The sequence below is a fragment of the Pseudonaja textilis genome, chromosome 2 (assembly GCF_049901715.1).
Source record: "Pseudonaja textilis isolate UNSWEBS1 chromosome 2, rPseTex1.2, whole genome shotgun sequence".
Classification (NCBI taxonomy): Eukaryota; Metazoa; Chordata; class Lepidosauria; order Squamata; family Elapidae; genus Pseudonaja; species Pseudonaja textilis.
The window spans coordinates 72,931,450-72,955,406 of record NC_141991.1 but is presented as its reverse complement, the minus strand read 5'-3'; the positions used below and the strand labels follow the sequence as shown (position 1 = coordinate 72,955,406).

At 39.6% G+C, this 23,957-nt stretch overlaps 1 protein-coding gene across 1 annotated transcript; it reads right to left on the bottom strand.

The window, feature by feature from the left end:
- Positions 1-1,019: 1,019 nt before the first annotated feature.
- Positions 1,020-13,057, bottom strand: ARSI (arylsulfatase family member I). The gene is made up of 2 exons (XM_026696137.2): positions 12,287-13,057; positions 1,020-6,359 (listed from the first exon to the last, which is right to left on the bottom strand). The coding sequence occupies exons 1-2, from the start codon at positions 12,607-12,609 to the stop codon at positions 4,961-4,963; spliced, it is 1,722 nt and encodes a 573-aa protein (XP_026551922.2). The 5' UTR covers positions 12,610-13,057; the 3' UTR covers positions 1,020-4,960.
- Positions 13,058-23,957: the final 10,900 nt, after the last annotated feature.

The following is a 23,957-nucleotide window of genomic DNA, read 5'->3' as shown; positions in this document are numbered from 1 at the left end:
GAAATGGTTTGATGGGAAACACAGGCTCAGATTATAAGCAAACAAACTGTACAGTGTGTTCCAACATTGCATACTGTTATGTGTACACACATGCGCGCGCGCGCGCACACACACACACACACACACACACACATATATAATTGGTTTATATAAAATTTGGTTTTGAGTCCTAAGAAGTGTTCTAGGAATACAATGGACAAGCAAGAAAGCAAATAAATGTACCATTGAACAAAAGAATCTAGAGTTTTCACTTGAGGTACAAATATTCAGCTTCATAGTCTAATTTGGACACATTATGGGAAGATCTAGCTTTCTGATGAAAGCACTAATGCTGGGAAAGGTGTATGGAAAGAGAGGAAGAAGATGACTAGTAGCAAAGTGGATGGGCGCAGTTAAAATGGCAATAAGTGCACCTTTGGATCAAAACCTGAAAGATCAGATTTGGAACAGATCATCATGGAGAAAAATCTATGCGGTACTTTAGAGCCAATATTGGCCTGATTGCATGTAATCAAGTCAGTATATAAAGCTCCTTAACTCTGCCTATGGTTTATTCTTTATTATTGTTTTTTTTACTAAATGCAGTAAAATAATATTATATGCATATGATGAAGTTTTGTTAGTCAGAAAAGGTGTTACCAGACGCCTTCTGATTTTTTGCCCCCGTAGATTAACATGGTTCTCCTCCTACAATGACTAAATGGAAGTAACTGTTTAAAAGTGGGCATTTGCCAGCATGTTTATATAAGCACCAAATGCATTTTAGCATCTCCTGGGCATTTTTCTTAATATAATTTCATTAAAGATTTTTAAAAAGAAAATAAAAACTCATTAAAACTAATATAAAATACGGAGGAGGAGGAAGAAATCAAAGACAAAGCCAAAAATGCAAGAAAGAAAAATTTAAAAAAAATAGAAAAGAAACATGATACAAGAAGTAATTTCCAATTTTCTTTATAGCACTTACAAGTACAACTATAAGTTTACCATAAATCATAAGGGTTCCCTCCCCACCCGTCTCATACAAGGAGTCTATAAGGGGTTTCCAGTATGTAATACTTGTAGGTATTGTCTCTTCTCTGATCAAGAAAGTCAGTTTGGCCATCTGAACAAATTCCATCATTTTCACCAACCATTTCTCCATTCCATCTCTCTGACTTTTAAAAACATGTAAATGTCATTGTCCTCTCTTCCTCTACCAGGGCTGTTCAGAAGAATAAAGTAATGCTAATTCAGCACTGAATTAGCAGTCAACTCTATCCATTCTTTGTTCTTTCTGGTTTTGGGAAGCTGACCTACTTCATGGGCAAACAGGGACAATTCTTTAGAAATGCCTCTGACGTGATAAATTAGACTCATTGTACCTTAGCCACTTCTCCGAAACAATTGCAACACTCCTTCTCCTTAAGCCATGAATACGTTAAGCTATCATTCTGGGAGAACCATAAGTAGCCCTGTGGTGCAAATTACACTTTGTTCAGAAGGCACAAACAGATCTCCAGGGTACGATGAAAAGGAGTACATTGTATACTTGGGTAGTCTGAGCCCTGCCAACTGTCACAGATTTTAGTGACATGGAAGAAAAAGAGCCTCACACAGCTCATCAATGAGTTGACAAGTTCTAAAAGGGTTCATTCTCTAGGGACAAAAATAACATTTTTTTAAAAATTCACAGCAGGGCTTTCGCCTACACACACACTGTACCAACTAAAACCTGTGGGGAGAAAATGTAAAACGCGTTATGTAAGCGTAAATAAAATCAGGCTTCTATGGTTAACTGATTTTAGAGTTGTTTGCCCTCTTTTTGGATAGTATCCTCTTTGATGGTATACATACGGGAACTGTTTCCACAAAACACCAAAAGGAAATTGTGTGATCCAGGCAACCATTGTTACTTTGTAGGAACACTTCAGGGGCTTCCTACAAGCCAGAGATATCATCCTCTTCTTAGTGAGGCTGGAAAGTCAAGACCAGTCTAATTGAAGATCAGCATTTCACTGCTTATCAGAATGTGTCTATATGAGTCTGCCTACAATCCTTCAGCATCTCTGCTCCAAGGAAGCCCCAGGCAAGCAACACTGCCTAGCATTTAAAAGGGAAAGGCACTAGTCCAGAAAAGAGAAGAGAAATAGAAATTAGCACCAGAGTCTGGAAAAAATATTCTCTTTAAAAGCAACTTTCACAAGCTTAGTCCTATGTTTGGCAAGGTAGACAGGAAGAGAGGAAGGGGGAAAAATATATAGTTCCAGGCAAATACATAATGGATCTTAGAAAATTCAAACCAGTATCTTGCTCCTGCAGTGACCCAACAAATACCCATGAAAATCCTTCAAGCATCACCAAACTCTCATATTCCGTGTCAATTGGTATTCAAAGACACATATTGCCTCAGAGACTGAGGCTAATACATAATATTTAGGGCTGAGCACTCTTTGAAAGTGACTCAGAAGAAGTGTTTTGGACCACGTCAAAGCATAATCCCTCTCTGCAATGCCTCAAAGTAGTTCCTGTTGCCCAAGACCTCTGCCTGAGCCTTAAAAAAAGGTACAACTACTTTAAGGAGTTGATTCATTGAAATGAATATTTTAAGGAAGCCAAACTTTCTTTTTTCAGACTTGCCTAAGAACCAAATATCCTAATTTTTCCAGATTGCTAAATTCTTCTTCTTCTTCTTTGAGATCAGAAGCTTAATAAACAAAGCAAGTGTCAACATAACTAAAATATAAGATGGTTTTAAAAAATCTGCTGGACAGACCAGCAATCAGCTTCATTCAGTCTCTGTGTCCTCTCAGGGGCCAGCCAGATGCCACTGAAAATTTGTAAACCATTCATCTTTATCTTCAACCCTTTGTTTTATGGTTTGAATATGAAGATTTAATTTCATAATCGTAACCTAAAATATCAAGATGGTAGATAGTTTCTTCCTTTTAGGATCAACCATCCACACTATAGGAACCAGCTATGTTCCCCGGTAGCACTTGGCAGAATGGCCCTGAAGACTTTGGAAAAGGTATCCAGATGCTCTGATGTATCTACACCTTCAAAGATCAGAATATTCCATGCAATTCTCTGTCAGAATCTATGAAAGAAAAAGTTGTACTTTGAAGAAGCAGGATCAGAAGAGTATTGAGCCTCTTAAAGTTTGGTTTTGGAGAAGACTCCAGAGAAATTACTTTAAGGCAGCCAAGAAAACAAACAAATGGATTAGTGAGCAAATCAATACTAACTTCTCACTTGGAGCTCAAAGGACCAGGTTCAAAATATCCTACTTTGGACACATTATGTGAAGACTTATTTATCTGAAAAGGCTCTGATGCTGGAAAAGGTGGTAAGAAAGAGAAGAGAATGATTGTATGCGCCATTTGAAGACCTGAAGGAAGACTTTAGGAATAGCAATAACACTAGTACTTAGACTTATATACTGCTTCCCAGTGCTTTACAGCCCTCCCTAAGTGGTTTAACATATTAACGAATGTACCTTTTCTTTATGTATACTGAAAGTATTGACACCAAGACAAATTCCTTGTGTGTCCAATCACACTTGGCCAATAAAGTATTCTATTCTATTCTATTTCCCCCCAACAATCTGGATTCTCGTTTTACTGACCTCGGAACATATGGAAGGATAAGTCAACCTTGAGCCTGGTGAGAATCAAGCTTCTGGCAGTTGGCAGAATTAGCCTGCAATAGTGCATTCTTACCACTGCGCCACCATGATTCATTAGAGGTGATAGATCATCAATGAAAAATTATCTATGTAATTGCTAAGAGCCAACACTGGCCCGAAAGAACATCCCCAATCCATGCATCAATCAATCACCATGATTAACACACATTAATAGATTAATGAACAGTTTTTTCTTAAAAAAATAAATTCAGCTAGAAATCATCACATTTGTAAAAATTAATTCTGCCATTATGAAGAAATTCAAGCATCTGCTCCCCAAATAGTAAGATTTTAACTATTTGTGAGCTAATCATAAGTATTTGCATAGTTTGATTTACATACAAATTGACACATGGAAGCAACTTGCAATTATTCTTCTGTATTTGAATAGATCTATAGATGAACAAGTGCTCATCTGCAGTACACTTAAAATTTCAGAGAAGAAAATATGCATCGTGAAAAAACTATATAAGAGCAGTCATTCAGCGGAAGTAAAGAGATCTGTCAATCAATGTAAAATTCAGCTCTTATCAACTCTTTCTGCATATATAAGACTATGCTCTTAGCTCAAGCAACATTCACACAGCCTTTACTGATGCCCCTGCCCACATATACAAGATGTTTGGCTTTATACATATTCAGGGGGTGGGGGGAAATCTTCATTTTAACTCTGATAAAAATAATTGTCCCAGGTCTTCTGTATCCACACCCAAAACAGGCACTAAAGTGATCAGGAGGCAACTACAGTCTCCAGGGAGAGAAGAATCCGCAATTGCTTTCTGAGAGCAACAACGTTATATATGATTATTTATGGTCAGCATTCCATGAGTCAATAGCAAATACAGAACAATTTCATCCTTAAGCGATTCTTTTCCTTGAGTAAAGAGCAATTTCATCTTTGGTTAAATAAGGAGAATGTATATCCTTCCCACTAGTTCCTGAATGGCATAGTTTAAGTATCTTTGCTGCAACCTACTAGAATGACTAATTGCACATTGAGTACCATCTCATGTCATAACATTTAAAAGGAAGGGGCTATGTCAAATAGCGGTTGCAAAGTCTGCCCAGAATCAGCAATGTTGGTGCTGAAATTGGGGAAAAGATGAAGTGGGATGGATAGGCAGAGTTGGTTATCCCTACCTCACAATAGGGGAAGAAGAGCTGATAGTCCACTCACTTCACTCCAAGTTGAACAGAAAGGAGAATACTCCACTGATCTCTCCCCCTACTTCCATTTATTTGGGACAGCCCTCTTCCAACCTGACTTTTGGCAAGAACCCAGCCTGCCCCATCTCAGATGCGGTTTGACATCAGTCTGGTGTTCAACTTTTTGAAGAAGGAGCGTAGCTTACAGATCTTGCACTTCTTTTTCCTCTTTTTGTTTTTTGGCTTTCCACGCCCTACTTCCCATCTTTCATCCTCTTCTGTGGCCCAAGGTCCCCAGGCGCCACCATTGAAGTCAGGGTGAGCTCGTGGGTTTGCCGCAGGATATTTGACAGGGATGGCTGTCTGGTTGTAATGAACCAGCCTAAGAAGCAGAGCCTTGACCACATCAGGAAGCTGGTCTGACAGATCATAGCGCTCGTATGGATCAGCTGTGATGTTGAAAAGCCAGACAGACTGCCGTATCCCATCTGTCAGGCGCTCTAAGTTCCACCAACTCCCTGGGAAGTTGGTCAGAGTCTGTGGTGGGATCCAGTCACTGTAGCCAGGATCTCCAGTAAGAAGTTTCCAGTCTCCCACCCGTAAAGAGGCCTGTACTGCTGTATTCCAGATGCCAAAACCATTCTCTAAAGAGCCATATTTGGCATGATTATACAAAGGGTCGATGTTGTGCAGGATTTCAGTCCGGGGTGATTCTTTGCCCTCGCTGATAGCTGGCCACACATTAAAGCCATCCAAGCCATCTGCTTCAGACACATTGCCCCCAGCCAAAGTCACTAAGGTTGGGTACCAGTCAGTTATGTGGATGAGGGCCCTGCTGGTCCTTCGCTTGCGTTTAATCAGTGGACTGTGGACAAAGCCAATGCCACGCACTCCTCCCTCCCAATATGTTCCTTTGCGGCCTCGCAAGGGCCAGTTGCTTCCCCCAGAGAACGTCTGCCCTCCATTATCTGTAGAGAAAACAATAACACTGTTGTCATAGTAGCCATATTTCTTCAGGGTCCAGGTGATATTCTTCACGGCTTCATCCATGCATGTGACCATGGCAGCATATTTACGGCGGGCCACGTTGCCCATGGAGCGATAGCGATAGATGTATTCCTTTGGGGACTGCAAAGGGGTGTGCACTGCCTGGAATGCTATGTAGATGAAGAGAGGCTCCTTGGGGTTGTGGGTTGCCAAAATTTTTCTGACTCGCTGGGTGTAAAGGAACGTGGAATACTTGCCACTTTGTTCCCAGGCTACATTTTCCCCATCGTGAAGGTCATACCCGCATATTCCTGGCCCGTCACAGTTGTCATACGTATAATAATCCACATTTCCTGTCAGTGAGCCCAGGAAGGTATCAAAGCCCCTGCGGGTTGGCAAGCATTCTTTACGATAAAAGCCTAAGTGCCATTTGCCAACCATGTGGGTAGAATAGCCAGCTTCCCGCAGCTTCTGTGGGAGAGTGATCCGGTTCAGAGGCAAGCAGTTTGGCTGTCGGGGACGGATGATTGAGTGCTGAAGACCTGTGTGGATCTGGTACCTGGGAAGAGAAAGAGAAAGAAAGCAAAGACATCGTCTTAAATTACAATATTTCCACCCCTCGTGAACCTACAGTAACAGGTTTTCCCAAAAGAACATTACTTTACTCGGATTCCTGCCAAAAGCTGTATGCCATTGTTTCAAAGAATCCAAGCTGTTCACTTGTACACATGTATGTAGCATAAACACATTTTTGTTTTTTTATAGTAATTTTATTAAACACTACAGTTAAAAAGCTTTAAACTTTAAATAGAATAGAAAATAGTGCAAAAAAGAAAAATAGAAAGAAAAGTAAAAATGAAAAATAAGAACATAGTAAATACACTCACACACACATATATATACATACGTACATACATACACATATTGACATCACAACAAGTATACACAATTTTAGTAACTTATCACCTTCTTTTAAAATACAAAGTGATCTCTTCTTCCCATTCTTCATTTTCTTATCTATAAAAAGATCCTTAAAGTCTTGTCATTTCAGTCCTGATGTCAGAGATGGTCCATTCAAGATTACCAGAAGCAACATATCTGTTTTAACCTTGATCAAATAAACTAACTTTATATTCCTTTTAATTTTAACAATCCCAATCTTTAATCCTTTTAAAACAATGCCCTAAAATTTTATTTTTATTTTTTTCTCTCTCTTCCCACAAAATTCTTCAAAGCTTTAATAAGTCTCTATTGTAAATCCAATATAGGAAAGTTATCCAGATCTCTTTTTTGTTGCTCTTTATATAGTGAGTTGTTTGTATATCCCTTTTAAAGTTAAACGTTTCCCCTATCTACTTGTGTCTGACTCGAGGGGGCAATGCTCATTTCAGGGAGCCAGCATTGTCCAAGACAAGGGCCTTCAAACTTGGCAAGTTTAAGACTTGTGGACTTCAACTCCCAGAATTCCTGAGCTAACATGACTGGAGGAGGAATTCTAGGAGTTGAAGTCCACAAGTCTTAAAGCTGTCAAGTTTGAAGACCCTTGTCCTAAGATATTTCCATGGTCATATAGTCAGTATGACAGTACGCCAAGGCGCATGGAATGCTGTTACCGTCCCACCTTTTTATCGTACTTGTATTTGCATGCTTTTGAATTGCTAAGTTGGCAGGAGCTGGGACAACTAACAGAAGCTCAAGTTTTCTCCTTGTCCAGAGGAATTATGAAGAGCCAGTCTTCTCACCGTTTCTTCATTCCACTGTGGTTGTGGGCTCCTTTTTTAAAGGAGCCATAAACAACCACCAAGTTTGCCCTTTCTTCTCTGGAAGTCTCCAAAATACACACATTTTTAAAGGAAACATAGAATATTGCTAAATTCCAATGCTTTCCGGGACTACTTTAGGCCCTATTGCTTTTCATTTATTTCTTCATATTTGCTCACCACTCCTATTTCCACCTTTACCTCCAATTGAAAAGGTTAATCATGTGCTGAGATTCAAGCCAGAGAGGGTAAAAGTAACAGTAGCAAACAATGGTACAAAAACAAAGATCAGTCCATTATATAATACTTTCTGGATGATTTTCTTGTGAGTATAGATCCAAAGCATAAAATTGCAGTTAACATAAATGCAATTCCAACTTAATTTCTGGAAGATATTCATAACCTTTCAAAATAGGGCAAATCTGATGTAAAAAAAACTGACCTGAAAAAAATCTGTAGCAAGTTTACACTCAGGAGTCAGGACCGCAGTTTCCTCAGATACATCTTGAATGTCATAGAATCACAGAATCGGAGGACACCTAAGAGGTCATCAAGTCCAATCCTCTGCATACTGCGGGATTCCCTGACATATGTCTATCCATGACACTACCAGTTGTACTCAGGCTATGACAGCAAAGTAAAATGGTCATAAGTGCAACACCATGTGACCTCATTGCTCACCAACAGCAGTCCTGGGTGATTTCAGTTGCCATCATAACCTGCAAGATATTCAGCAGGAAGAGGTGGGAGTCGCAGATAAAATACAGTCCCACGGGAGGTTGGCTGGGGAGGGCGTGGGAGGACCGGTGCAGGCCACGCATGAGTTGGGGAAGGTGGGAAGGCCAGCACAGACCCTACATGACTTGTAGGAAGGCCTGGGATAGCCATAAGAAGCTTCAAGAGGTGGAAGAATGCTACAGGCAGGGAATAAGCAGGAGTGACATACTTGAGTAATCCTCCCTGCCAACTTCCCCATTGATTTTGCTTGTGGGAAGCTAGCAAGGAAGGTGACTGTGTGACCGTGACTGCCTTGATCCAGTAATTGTGAACTTAAGTACCCCAGTGCCCAGATCTTGGTCATGTGACCACAGCAGTGCTGCAATGGCCCAAATCTTGAGGACCAATTATACATCCATTTGTTCAGCACTGTTGTAACTTTGAATGAGCGCTGACCAAATGGACGTAAGTCAAGGACCATCTTTATCTGTAAATATATCTGATCCATTGTGTGTAACACAAGGCCCAGTGAGTTTCACATGTTACGTAATTAATTTGATATTACAAATTCTGCATAACGCAATCTTTTTTTTCCAGATGAGAATAATTAGGTATGTTTTGGATAGCAAGCAAAAAAAAACCAGCATAAGCTTGTTATGAGGCAACACACCGAGGAGAACAGTTTCTTTACAGTCTATCACCTCTGCCAGGAAGACTTTTGGCATCAATACTTCTGACAAATTCAGAATCACAATCAACACTTTTTAGAAAGTCAAAAGTTAAAATCTGAATGGTTTTTCTTTTCAAGATTCACTACGATTCATATTTAAATACAGATGTTGCAGGGAGTCCTTGACTTACGACCACAATAGAGCCCAACATTTCTGTCGCGAAGCGAGAAGTTGTTCAGTGAATTTTGGGCCCATTTTACAACCTCCCTTGCCACAGTTGTTAAGTGAATCACTGCAGTGGTTACATTGTTAAGTGAACCATTTGTTAAGTGAACCATTAATTTTGCTGGTCAGAAGGTTGCAGAAGGTGATCACGTGACCCAAGGACACTGCAACAATCCTAAATACAAATCAGTTGCCAAGCAACTGAATTTTGATCACGTGACCTTGGGGATGCTGCAATGGTCGTAAGTATGAAAAATGGTCATAATTCACTTTTTTTAAGGGCCATTGTAACTTTGAATGGTCTCCAAATGAACTGTTGTAGGCCGTCTTCATTTAATGACTACAATTGGGGCTGGCAACTCCGTCATCGTGTGAAAAGGTCACTAAGTAAAACAATGACTGTGTTTATCTTATTTCAGTTTTCCTTTGCTTTACAGACCTGCAAAGGTTATAAATGAAAAGTTGGGTTGTAAAGGTGATTTTCATCACTATCATCATAACTACAAACGGTTGCTAAACAAGGCAGTTACTAAGCTGTTTGTTGTTGATCTCCCTCCACAAGGGATCAGTTCAGCAAGAATTAACGTTTCATATAGACTTGCTTTGTTTTCCGAAAACATTTTATTTATCAACTTCAAAGGACTTAGTCCTTTTAAAACTGAGGCAAATTGGGGCAAAATCTCTAGAGTTTTCTGCAAGGGAAGGAATGCCTTATTTTTTCTATAAAAAAGTTGGACTGTGCAACCCATAGAGTGAAATCACATTCATAATTGCCCAGAAATGAAGCCCAAAAGGCTTATTCCCATAATTAAATCTGCAATCCGGTATGTGGATTTCAGGGACATAATTAAATCTGCAATCCAGTATAGGATTTTTGAAATCCACTGTAATATTTATTTTGGAAGTCATTTTATTTAATTTTGTGCCATAGTGGGAAAATGTTAGGGTGTTACATAGCACCTTAAACACTTCCAGATTTGTTATGGTATAAACATTCATACACTGGAGGCGTATCACCTTATTCATGCGATAGGGCCTCCAGTTACCAGGTAGTAAAGCTCCAATGCATAAAAATCTGAGTCTTCCATAAACTACAGGGGTACTCAATATCTATTACTTTCCCTCCAATTCAAAATATTTATGGAAGAAATCCACATGCTTTTGCCTCATTGTTAAATTGAATGTCTTGTGATACGCATGCAGGTATTGGCACTCTGAAATTGGATAGAAAAGTAAATGGAGATAGTTTAGCTACCCACAAAGCAGATGTCTACCTTTCTAGAAGTGTCTTAGGAAAAGTCAAATGTTTCGCAGTGAGTCTTAGAAAAGACTAACCTTCCCATAATTCTCCAATCCCCAAACTTTTTCCCCTTTTTCTCAGGAATAATTACCGCTGGCTCTGAATCTGTCCACCTGCCCCATCCCAAGACACACACACACACACACACACACACACACACCACATACACTGTTGATTTGGAATGAGTAGCTGTGGGAAATTAAGCATGTTTTATGTCTGACAGATGCTTGGATGATGAAAATAAGGCAAGTTTTTTTTTTATTTCTGGCTCATGGACAGCAGAGCAAGCCACTGAAAATCTGTCAAAACATAAAGATCTGTCCAATACAGAGTTTCCACCCAGAAATGTTCATTTTGGTGTTTGACGAATATGTAGAATTGGACTGTAGCACTATTGGTAGGATAATTGTAGCAGCAAAGCAAAAAGCACAGTTCATGCAATGTTTGGGCGGAAATTTTCATGATATCCTCTCTGTCTGATATGCTTCAGTTTGCTAAGGAAAAATAGATTATTCTGGGTTTTAGAAAGCAAGATGTCTTTCTTCCCCCTTTCTTCCCTCTATATGGTACATCCTATATTTTATATGGCAAGGATGCTTGAATCCCCAGGATCAAGAGGTACAGCAGGGAAACCTCCTACGTGAAATCTGTAAATGGACTTGTGGTCAATGTTGCCAGTACTGGACCAATAAAGTAACTCAAAAGAAAACTTTTGCTTTAGGTTTTGACTAACTTTTCAGCGGCCTATTTAGTCCAATGTTATTATCATGGATACATACATTGTTAATCTCAAGCCAGACTGTTTCTTTAAAAGGGATGTTAAATAGCCTTCATTGCTAACAAAGTAAATGAATTTTTTGCATTAATGTTAGCGAGTAATGATCTGAAAGACTGATGAAATCCTGTTGATTCTCCAAATGCTGCTGTTTCTGTCCTCATCGTAATCCATTCTATAACTGCATTTTAATTGTATATATAAGTTTTAATTTTATATACAAGTACAAGTTTTAATGGTATGTGGTGTGAATCTTAATGGTAACCTGGTACGGGAGATCAGTAATATTATTTCCATATAAATAAGGAGCAAACAATATAAGGTAACTTTTCTCAAGACAAACTGGCTTCTCTCTGAAGGGAAAGTTGTCTGAACTGAAAAGTGATGCCCATCCATTGAGTAACGCTGTCTGTACACCAGAATTTTTATGTTTTAAAAGCCTAATCCTATGAAATACAGCCAATATTTCATATTACTCATCACTATGCTTCCTTATTACTGTTTGCGCATCAACACCCTTCTGATTTAACTAATGCAGTGAAATCCATTTACCGTTTTTACTCATTATTATTACTCATCATTATGCCTCATCCCTACTGTCTGCACATTAAGTTAGCCCAGCTTTGAAGCTCTAATACAATAAAATCCATCTAACATTATTGCCCTCCAAAAAGGCTCGCCAATATTCCGCTCCTTAACACTTTAATTTTGAATCCTGAACAACCACATTCTCTCTTTAAAAATAGCGCGGTTTTGTCTTTCTTTCGCTTTTCCCAATTAGGTTATTCATCCTGCCCCTCTTTTTTATGATTATGATTATTTGAAAGTAAACTTATACAAGTTTATCCGGCGGGACGGCCTTGGCTGAAGTTCATGGGCTTCCTTCGGGCTTCCTTTCCAGAAGCCACCTGGGGCTTTTCTTTTCCCTTTGGCGCCTGCATCTGCCCCGGAGTTGCTTCTCCCGTCCGGTCCCCCCAACTCACCCACCCACCCTCGTGGATCGAGTGGCGTGAAAGAGGCGCTTCTGCCCCTCCTTACCTCCCCGTGATAAGCTGACTCCTGGAAGGCGTGCAGATGGGCTGGATGTAGTAATTCTCCAGCTTAACCCCTTCGGCAGCCAACCTATCCAGCGTCGGCGTCTGGATGTCCGAGCCGTGGTAGCCCACATCGTGATAGCCCTGGTCGTCGGTCAGAATGAAAACGATGTGGGGAGGCCTGGAGAAAGCAGGCGGGAGGCGAGGTTTCCCCGCCGGGTCCCCCGAAACCTCGGTCACCAGATCGGGCTTCATCCAGTCCCAGGATAAGTAGCCGAAGCTCAGCAGGCTGACCAGGGAGAAGCCAGTCAAGGAATAGACGGCCATGCTGGACCGAGCCCCTAAGACTGGACGAGAGGCGCTTAAGCTGTCGGCATCTCCCGCCAATGGGGCAAATCTCGCCCGGCCGCCCGTCTCGGCCAGCGGGACTCCCCTCGCTCAAGCCGAGCGGAAGAGCGGCCGAGCTCGTTAAAATCGCCCGCGGGAAACGCCTCAGGGATGGGATTCGTCCCGGCGGCTCGATTCCGGAGCAGAGGCTGCGGCGTCGAGGGAGAGAGGAAAGGGGAAGGGAGAGGCGGCATTCCCGCCAGGTGTGCGGGCTGTCAGCGCCAGACCTTTTGCCCAAGTCTAAAAACTTTTCCCGAAACTCGCGCCCAAGTTCAGCTCCATCGCCGCCGAGTCCCCTCCTCCCTCCTGGGCGGCGGGACTGGGCTTCCCTTATCTTTACGCCCCGTCCCGACGGAAAGTCTGGGCCAGGAGCGGCATGTCATGTTGCCTCACCCCTCCCTCGGTGGCTTCCCTTCCCCACCACGTTTCTTCTTCGGATTCCGCCCCCCCCCCAACCACTCCGCCCCGCCCGCCCTACCAGCTCTGTCCTCCAAGTATGTCAAACTTCCACCCCATCCCAGTCCCGAATGCTTGTTTGGAAATATGGGGGCAACGCAGCCAGGGAGAAAAATGTCCCTTCAGACAGAAACGGAGGGGGAGAAATGTGAGAAGTTGTACAACATCTGCGTGGGGAAGGGATCCCCTTTCCTAAGAGGCCTGTAGGGGGCGTGCACAAGCGCACCAACGTGCCTACCGTCCCTGTCCTATTGTTTCTTTTATTTTTTATTTTTCTTATATGTATCCATGTATTCATAACTATGTTTTTACTTATACCTATTATCCTGTGAGCAATAGACATAAATAAAAATAAATGAATGGATGAATGAACCAATTAATTAATTAATTAATGGTTCTGAAGATTTCCACTCCTTTCATTGATTCCCAGGGAACCGGCCGTTGAGATGTCCTCCGCTTCCTGGGTCCTAAGACGAGTTCACTACCCGTCTCTCCAGTCCAGTAGATCCAGGAGTCAGTTCTTCATCTTGTACAGTAAAAGTAGCGAGGTCTCGTCCTAACCAAATTTGGATTCCCCCTGACTCTGTGAACATGCAGTCTGATCCAGTTGTATGGACAGTGTTACAGAAGTGGTTCCCCCACCCGCTTCATTTCCCCTCTCTCTACCAGGGTCTTCCCAGTCTAGTTCCAAGTCCTAGGTTCCTTGGTGGGAAATACGTCCAAGTTCTGACTATAACCAGCCCTGATAAATCCAGATTAGGTATTCTAATCAACTGGGTGACCATAGCAACTTTAATAAATTGGATATGCCCATATGCAAAAAAAAAAAAAAAAAAAATCACCTGGCAAGACTTATTAGTTAGGGCGACCTTATCTGAGCTGCTAAAATCAATACGTGGCATCAGATACTCTTGGTCTACCTGCCTCATGTAAAGAGGCCCATGGAATCTCTCCAATTTTCCATGTCAGACACAGACAGAGATTTCTTCTTTTCCTGCCATCCTTTCCATTACCAGAGAGCTAGACAGTGGCTGGGGATGGCACAAGTTTGCCCCCATGGTTTAGTAAATTAACATAATGTTCAGACATTGCCCAACGTATAACCCACGAGATCTATGATTGGGGGCTGCCAGAGGTCTGTGAGAGCATTGTAGAGAACTAGGTGCAGGCACTAAAATATGAATGTCCCAAAGGTGCTTTTTTAGGAGGCAACTGGTTTTTCCTTTGAAGACATTTCCCTTTTAAAAGGACGCAAATGACCAGCTGTCTGCAAGGAATATAAATCCTTCCATTCCATTATATTCCACTATAACTTCTCAAGTTCCCCACTTCATGATAGCCAGAGGATCTCCCCACCCCGCCCCGCCCCGCCCCCCAGAGAGAATGAACTTGATGAAGCTCTAAGGCTTTAGCCCTGAGTGAAACCTTGGACAGCTGCTGCCAAAAGAGAATTTAGAGCAGGGGTGTCCAACCTTGGCAACTTTAAGACTTGTGGACTTCAACTCCCGGAATTCCTCAAAGCTGGCTGAGGAATTTTGGGAGTTGAAGTCCACAAGTCTTAAAGTTGCCAAGGTTGGACACCCCTGATTTAGAGGGTGTGGGCTGTCCATATCAGCCAGTCATCAGGACTTGTTATCCAAACCCCTGGAAAGCAAGAAGCTGTCTATTCCAGACATCGTTCATATGATGTCTGCTTCCCTGCATAAGGTTGTCTTGCAGATGCCTTACTGGCCTTTTTATAAACATGCATCAATGCCTTTCCTCTCCTCCCCAGCCAAGGCCAGTTAACTTTATTTGTTTCTAATCATCGTGAAATTAGTGCTGTATAAGTATATGTATAAGTTCACCCACTTGGGTTGAGGCAGCCTGGGATGGAATCTGCCCAGCTCATATTGACTACTGTGGGTTGCTGCAGGCATACCCAGACTCTGCTCTCTGGTGACTGCCTATTTCCCTCCACAGCTATGTTTATTTGCACTTTTTTGATTGATGTGACACCAGCAGTGCCAATATTATTGGAGGATGCAGTAGACCAGAACCTCTCTAAAGCAACCAGTCAGGATGTTTCTACACAGATCGGGCAGACAGGCAACATGGAGCATGTCTTATATTTAAAGGTTCTGACAGATAACTATCACTTCCTCCCCTAGCCTCAGTCCTCATCAGCCATTGGTAAATGTTTTTCCTATTGGCAGGGAAATTGGCCAATTGCTGCTTTAATATAGGCTGCCCTGAACTGCTAGGGCAGCACCACTCAATGGCCTCATTCGAGAGGGAGGGTAAAGTCCAGTTAAGTAGACAGGGAAAATAAAGTGCATTAAGCTGACTACATTAGATGGGCCAGGTATCTGAAATAGGTTCTTCTCTTTCTTTATTAATTTTCAGGAATAACTAATAGGTCTGAATAAAGGAGTAAAAACTAATGTCATGACAACTGAAATACAAATGAAATGCCTTTTTGCATGAAATATTTCCTGGAGATTGGCAGAACATGATGAACTAATAGCAATAGCAACAGCGCTTCGACTTATATACTGCTTCATAGTGCTTTACAGCCCCCGCTGAGCAGTTTACAGAGTCAGCGTATTGCCCCCAACAATCTGGGTCCTCATTTTACTGACCTCAGAAGGATGGAAAGCTGAGTCACCTTGAGCCTGGTGAGATTCAGTCTGCCAAATTGCAGGCAGCTGGCTGCAGCAGAAGTAGCTTGCAGTACTGCACTATAACCACTGCGCCACCCAGACTCCTAAACTAAAACACTATTAGTTATTTTGTGTTTCCATGTTGTACTATACAGAGGCAGTTGGTTCAACTGGGCTTTAGTTTAATGTGTGGCAGAAAGGCATGCAACTGAATTCAATGAATTACAATCCAGATAATTAAAGGATTGCATGCGGTGTGGAAACACCTGTTGAAAAGCCTCAAATCAGTAGGGAAAAGAGAGGCTCTACCAGAAACTTACCAGCCTGTAAGGCACAACCTTTCAGTTTTGCTGCTAGAAATTGAGACGGTCTTCACCTGCCCATTATAGTAAATCAATTAGAAAAAGGCAACAGATAGACAAACCTCAAGATAATATGGGTGTTATTATAAACACTGCGGCTTTCCCATTCAAAAAACGCTGTATAAATTCCCCTTGTTAAAACAAAATGAGACACTTAACCACTACCAGTAAGTTGCTTAACCTCTACCAGTAAGTTGAATCATAGGGCAGCAAAGCTATGCATAAACATACCAAATGCCATTATTGGATTAGGGTAATACATCACACAAGAGGAAAATCCTGTTTTAAACAATCAGTCTAAAAAGATGGTGGTGTTCTAAAGTGTTTCAGTCCTTGTTGAGGAAATTATATCTTTTCCATTAACCTTACTTTCAGACAGACTGCAAATCACAGTGAAGACATGAGGGAAATTTCTGACTCTGCACTAACTAACTTTGAATTATATAAATCTCTTCACAAGCAGAAACGGGTGTGAGGAGTGTGTATTTGAAAATTAAAATGGAAGTGTTAGAAGAAAAGATCAGAAAATGTGGAGAGACCAGAGGTGAACTCAACTGAATGGATAACATCATCATCATCCTTGTCATCAAGACCTCTAAGGACACCTTTAGGTTAAGAACAGCACCCTGAAACACAACTGGAAACCATCTGGTATCTGGCAGAAATAATAAACTCAGACATAAAGTACACCAATAGCTGTGTTGGTGATTAGCTGCTTGGGATTTTAGTTTTCAACAACTGAATCTTCAAGGACAATCCCATAAAGTTTTTTTTTCCTCTGGGATGAAGAGTTCGTGAGATGGAGTTCATGAGAAAAACTGCTGTAGAAGGTATTGAACCTGCTGAACAGACTGGGCTGTAGATCAAATAAATAGTCAAATATTATGATCAATGATGAGGGATAACTGGAGCTGCAACTCAGCAACCTTTATAGCTGGTCATTTGGATTTCACCTCTGGCTACAGGGGTGGCTCTGCAGTCCCAAGCCCAGATTCTAGCACAATGGAGGCACTGGAAGTCCAATGTTGTAGTAACTGTGGTGTTGTTCTGTGATATCATTCATGGTTTTCTATCTGTTTTTGAGAGCACCTTCATAGCTGGTGGAGGCAACATCTATAGCAATAAACATTCTTCACCATTGCTCTTGCACTTACACCACATTGACAGTGCTGTCCCAAAGTAAAAACAACTCAAAGTTGTGTTGTACATGTCTATGGTTATAATTGCAGCCACCCATACTTTAAGTCATGTGTGCATACAAGTCCACCATTCAAATTTTAAAGTGAAAAAAAGTGAAAATAACAATATATTTCCATCTAGAGAATTAGACCAAATAATAAGCAAATTTGTTTGGGATGGGGAAAAAGCCCAGGATAAAAATGAAATTACTGCAGAATAAAAGAGAAAGGGGTGGCTTTGGACTCCCTGACTGAGAAATGTATTACTAGGCAGCTGCTATGGTATGGATTAAGGATTGGATCAATCTGGAAAATAGAAGAGTAGTGTCGATAGAGGGTCATGACTTGCAGAGAGGGTGGCATAGTTTTCTATGGGATGGGAAATGTAAGCAGCATGCATACTTTCAGAGACACATGATTAGAGATTCATTAATTTGGACATGGAACAAGATTAAAAAGAATCAGTATACTAAACTACCATACTGGTTGTCAACCATGGAAGCACAAATCTACCCAAATGCAATGTATCTGGGAAAAAAGAGTAATTATAAAGATTTATTAGATACACAAGGAAGATTAAAAATGATACAAGAACTACAGCAACAAAATATAAAGATAGATTGGTGGCCATACATGCAAATCCATGCGAGATATAAAAAGGACAAAGTACAATTTGGTTTCTATATGGAAAAGCATCAGTTAGATAAAATCCTACAAGAAATGGAAAAGAAAATGATTTCAAGAATATATAATTTTCTACTAGATATTAAAATGGAAGAGGAGGTGGTCAAAGAAACGATGGTGGCATGGGTGAAAAATGTTGTCCATAATATAGGCCTGGAAAATTGGGAGAGAATGTGGGGATCAAATTACAAACTAATCACGTCTACAGCATACAGAAAAAATCAATACAAAATGTTTTACAGATGGCACCTTCCCCCCTGCTAGATTGGCAAAAATGTTAAATTCAAACCCAAATTGTTGGAAATGTGGAAAAGAAAAAGGCACTTATTTCCATACCTGGTGGACATGCCAGGAAGTAAAAAAATATTGGAATACAATTAGACAATGGCTAGAAGAAATCACTAATCAGAAAATTGAACTTAAAATTGAAAGTTTTTTATTAGGTATAATAACACAAAAATGCAAAAAAAAAAAAAACCAGATAGATATATCATGCTACACATATTAATAGCTGCAAAGATTTCGTATGCACAACTCTGGAAAGAAAAAAAGGTAACACCAGACGGCATGGTTATAAAAAAAAAAATAGACTGTATACAGATGGACAGGCTAACGATGAAACTAAAGAGAAGATTCAATATACTGGGATGTCTACAGAGAAGATTCAATATACTGGGATGTCTGGTATGAGTGGTTTAGAAATAAAAAGAAAATAAAATGGCAATTAGGAAAAGAATGAGGGAATATGTAAATATGTAAATATACCATAGAGAAGATTGATGTGTAAGGATAAAATATATTGATTTATAGCAAGAGTAAGATGTAATGGTAATGGAATAAGTAACTACATATATTGAAAAATGTAAGGAGATGTAAAAGATATATTGATGTTGATAACAATGTATAAAGTTTTATTTTATGTTTTTAAAATTTGAAAACTCAATAAAATTTATTAAAAAATAATAATGATATATTTTCATCATCCAAGACAATTTATATCACTGTCCATAGATAGATATCATGGTCTTTTAATTATTAACAAATATAAAATGCTAATAATACACAATTATGAAAGTAATAGATTAGTTTTGGCATTTCTGGATATATCAGGTAGCAAAGGGTAGAGAAAAAAAATGAATCCACAGGAAAATGAAATCCCCATGAAATTTCCTTTCATGGAAAAAAAATAAAAACAAAGTTATACCTGTACAAGGAACCTGCAGGGTGGGATGGTTGAGTCTGACTCTCAGAGAAGGTCATCTGTAAGATATTTTGAAAAAAAGCATAACAGAATTTAAAGTTCTATTTAAAATGACGGTACTGCCTATTATTTTTATTACTGTATATAAAACGCTCTCCAGTAGGAGAGGGGAAATGACAAAGTAGTTTCTTTGCACAACCTGATGCAATGCTTTAGCCTTAGAATGTACAAAATGCAGCAAATAATATTCTACGGCAGCATCCTAGGAATCTGTGCATTGACAACATATCCATTTGTCAATTGGAAAAGATCTGCACATATACATGACAAGAACCTAGGTTCTTGGGAAGAAGTCAATGTATTAGGGCCAACACTAACTAAAGAACTGGCAGCTGTGACTTCACATTATTGTTAACAGACAATAATATTAAAGTATTACATTTCATATAGTATTAAATTTATAGTATACCTTCCAACAGCTCTGGATAGCTGCAAATAGCCATGAAGACTCCCATCTTCTAAATAATTGTTTAAAAATCACTTGTAGTTTTTTCATAGGTGGAAGTAGATGTAGGGAGACAGCTACAACAAATTGGTAATAATAATAATTAAAATATCCTGGTTATATATTTGTTGTTATATAAGTTTTGTACATAGAATATAGAACAAAGAATGGATGTGCCTAATCACTTTCAACTGGACATGTATCTTAACTTTTTTGTTCTCCTTTTACATTAAAATCTGAGGCATGCCCATCTATAACAAGTCTCTTATAAATTACTTTTTAAATTAGAGCTTCTTTCATTTCTTGGTTTGAATTTTTGAGGAATTTTTGTATCTCTCTCTCTCTCTCTCTCTCTCTCTCTCTCTCTCTCTCTCTCTCTCTCTCTCTCTCTCTCTCTCTCTCTCTCTCTCTCTCTATTTATATCTATATGTATATATCTCTATCTCTATCTACATCTATCTATCTATCTATCTATCTATCTATCTATCTATCTATCTATCTATCTATCTATCTGCGACATACTACTCATGCATCATCACAAAATCTCCAGAACTGTAAAGCCTACAAACTTTAAATTTGGCACATATGTTCCTCTTGGCTTCTAGGTGCTCACTAAGAAAGGATTTTTTTAAATGACCACCAGAGCATTAGTATTTCGTTTATTATTATTAACACGCTCTGATGGCCAGGGTCCTTGCCGTCTCCTTCTTGTTCACACAGCAAATACTGCTTCAGTTTCCAAACAGCCCTCAACTCTCTCACACATGACAGGACACTAGCCAGATGAATACCGATGGATGCTGGTAGGCAAAGGCACAATTTTTCCCCTTATTTTCCTCCCCCAAAACTTGCCCAATTAGAATAGTTTTGTAATGAAGCATGGATACTGTGCTAGTATACTTATACGTTCAAAGAACTGCCTTTAGACTATCTCTACCAGTTCCAATTCAGCCTCAGCAATGTCTAATGTCAAATTGTGTGCATTTCCTCTTCCAGATCTTTCAAATAATGATGAAATCAACTGTATGAACTTCTCCATTCCTGCTTATCTCCGAATACTGAGAGATAGTAATAAAAGTAATAAAATTTCTCCTTGCTTGGTCTTTGTTGCTGATACCAAGTTGCAGCAGAGGTAGTGTTTTCTGAACAAAAGCCACTTTGGCAACTCCTATGTTGTACTGGAAATCTCTAGAGGTGAAAGGATTACGTTTTCAGAATTTCTGTAGCCAGGTCCTTATCCCAGTATATCTAACAATGGTTACATACAGCTAGAATAGGGAGCGATGAAGGTTACTTATTTCTTTGTTTACAGTAATTAGTACACTGTTTACTCATCTCATTTTTAATGCAGTCTCCACAAATGGGATACTAAACCTCAGAGTGAGGAAGAAAAACTAGGTCTCAATTGAACCTGCAAACTGGGAGGAGGACGTCTTGTTAAGAAGATCACAAGCCACCCACAAGCTTGGTTCAGCCACAGCGTTGGAGGGGGGGAAAAAAGTAATCTAGCTTTACTGCAGTTTCAGATAACCAGCACAGAACAAGAGTGGAGAAGAAGTGGGGAAGCCACAATTCAGCTCTTGAAATAAGCCGTCATTATGTAATTGGACAGGTTTTGAATCATATTGGATCAAAGAGTTCCCTTTTAGGACTGTACATATATAAAGACAACATGCATAGTTTTTAACTCTAGATAATACTACTGACACCAGAATTTCAACTTCCTTCCACCCCCCAACCCCCCATATTCATTTGTGTAGCAGGAACTGGAAACATAATTTAGGCTAATTTCAACTCTAACTACTTAACAGATATATTATTGAAATGAGCTATTTTTTCTTCACAAATACGAATTGGCAATATTTGCAATGTAAACTGATGTAGGTATGTGTGCCAGTTCACCATTTATCCCTCCTAGTTGGTAGAGTAGAGTAGAGTAGAGTAGAGTAGAGTAGAGTAGAGTAGAATAGAATAGAATAGAATAGAATAGAATAGAATAGAATAGAATAGAATAGAATAGGTCCAAACCAGAGGTGGTATTCAGCAGGTTCTGACAAGTTCTGAAGAACCAGTAGTGGAAATTTTGAGTAATTTGGAGAACCAGAAAATTCCACCTCTGACTGGAGATTTTACAGTATCCTTCCCCTGCCATGCCCAGCAAGCCATGCCTACAGAACCAGTAGTAAAAACAGTTGAATCCCACCACTAGTCCAAAACCCTGCTCAGGCAGGAAACCCTATACCAGCAAACAGCTGAGAAATATATGCATGTGGGATATAAAATTTACTGTATTTTGTTTGATTTAGAGACACTGTAGGGTCAAATGACATTTTAAATGAGGGGACATTTTGTACAACTAAGCAACTAACGGTTGGCGGCTGAATATGGCAAGAACACTTTATTATAGACATAAAACATGGATGAGAATGTGAAATGCTTAATGAATGGTTCAACACTGAGCAAGAAGACAAGGTTGTGATGTCCCTTTTGTTATTTAATGTATTTATAGATAATTCAAAAATTATGTTTGTACTTATATTAGAAATCTATTGCTTGGGAACATGAAAATGTAGACTTTTTAATGCTGATCATTCCCTATTGTTGTCTAATGTTTTATTCGCAGTTAATGTTAGATAGACTGTGTGCAACCGCAAAGTACCTACATCTGAATATTAATGTATCAAAGCTCAAGGTAGCTGGGTTTGACTGGAAAATTGGTGTGGGTGATTGCATGTTATAAATAATATAAGATTATAACAAGTAGATGAATCTGTGAACCTTGGTAGGATGTTTACTAAAATTTGGAAAATAGATAGAGATATTTTAAGAATACAAATGGTAATAGAAGGATCTTATGTATCTTTTGTGAAAAAAATGAATGGCAATGGGTAAGCAAAAGGAAATTTTGCACATTTCATTATATAGAAGGGAGAATTGAGTGTGTCAGGAAAAGCTAAAATCAAATTAAACGTGGTGGGACTCGGGTTGCTTTAAGAAGTGTACATGGTAAAATAAGAAGAGATAAGAGGCAGGGATATGCTGATGAATTAATACAAAAAAGGATGATTAATATGAAAGAATTAAGTTGAAGTGGTTACAGATGAATAAGGATCAAATTGCAAAACAAGTACATGTAATTAGGTCCAGAGGAAGTGGAAGACAGAGAAAGATTCATTTGGATGGAACTGAAGAAGCCATTAAAAAGAGAGTTAAGAAGTTGAAAGAACTGAAGGAAATAAATATTAAATTACTCTTTTATAATATAATTAGAAATATTAAGTGCATTATTAAGCTGTGTTGTCTTTGTTACTGTATCCTAACCACAAAGTATGTTCAGTTAAACAAAACGTGCTGGATAGTTGCAGGCTTCTTAGAAAACAGGAACATCCTCCCAAGGCGAAGCTACAAGTAAACAAGATAAGATATCTGGTGCCTAGGAAGAAATAGTCAAGCCGACCCTTTATCTTATAGTACGACTTAGAGATAATAAGGGGAGCGGGGAGGGCTTTTTAGGCGTGGCGTGCATTGTGTAGAGTGTATAAAATGTATTGTTTGACCATTAGATCTTGCTCTTCTTGTACCCAATCCACTTTGGAAGGGACTTGAAGGCCCATTTGCAAACGTTTATTTTCTTTAGTAAACCTTTGAATTGTGAACCAGACCTGTCTCTGTATTGTGAGCATCAAATAATTCAAGTCTTACACCTCACAGAACAAAAAGCAATATTCAGTATGAAACACTTTGTGATATGTCTGAAGCGAACAAGGATGATTTTCAAGGGTAGAAGATATGGAAAGATATAATGAAAGATGTAGGTGTTAAAACTAATTTTAGCTGTGTTTCAGCTTAAGCACTGCTCCTTCAAATTCCTTATCTATTTAAGGAAGTTGCATTGTCATACCTGGAAGATGCTAAAGAGACAAGATGGTGAATAATTCTGAAACAGTTTGGTAGTTTGAAAGTGAGTTTCAACTTTTCAGCTGAAATTATTGAAATTGGGAAGCCAATTTTAGTGGGAAGTTGGGAAGTATTGCTCAAGCTGCCCTCTGGGGATTTGTAGTATATTATATATTATATATTAAATATTATTATACATTGAAGCTCCCCATTCTGGCTGTAAATGAAGCCAGGGGATTCCTTGATACATTCTGAGCTTGGTTGTTTGCTTGCAGACATTTCATTACCCAACTAGGTAGCATCATCAGTGCATTCTACTGTTTAACCCTGAGTGCCATTGAATTCTTTTCCAAAGAAAAACAA

Coding starts and splice junctions, on each gene's coding strand:
- ARSI (XM_026696137.2), bottom strand. CDS start 12,609: ATGGCCGTCTATTCCTTGACTGGCTTCTCCCTGGTCAGCCTGCTGAGC. Junction 6,360..12,286: donor AGTCAGCTTATCACGGGGAG/GTAAGGAGGGGC, acceptor TTCTCTTCCCAG/GTACCAGATCCACACAGGTC.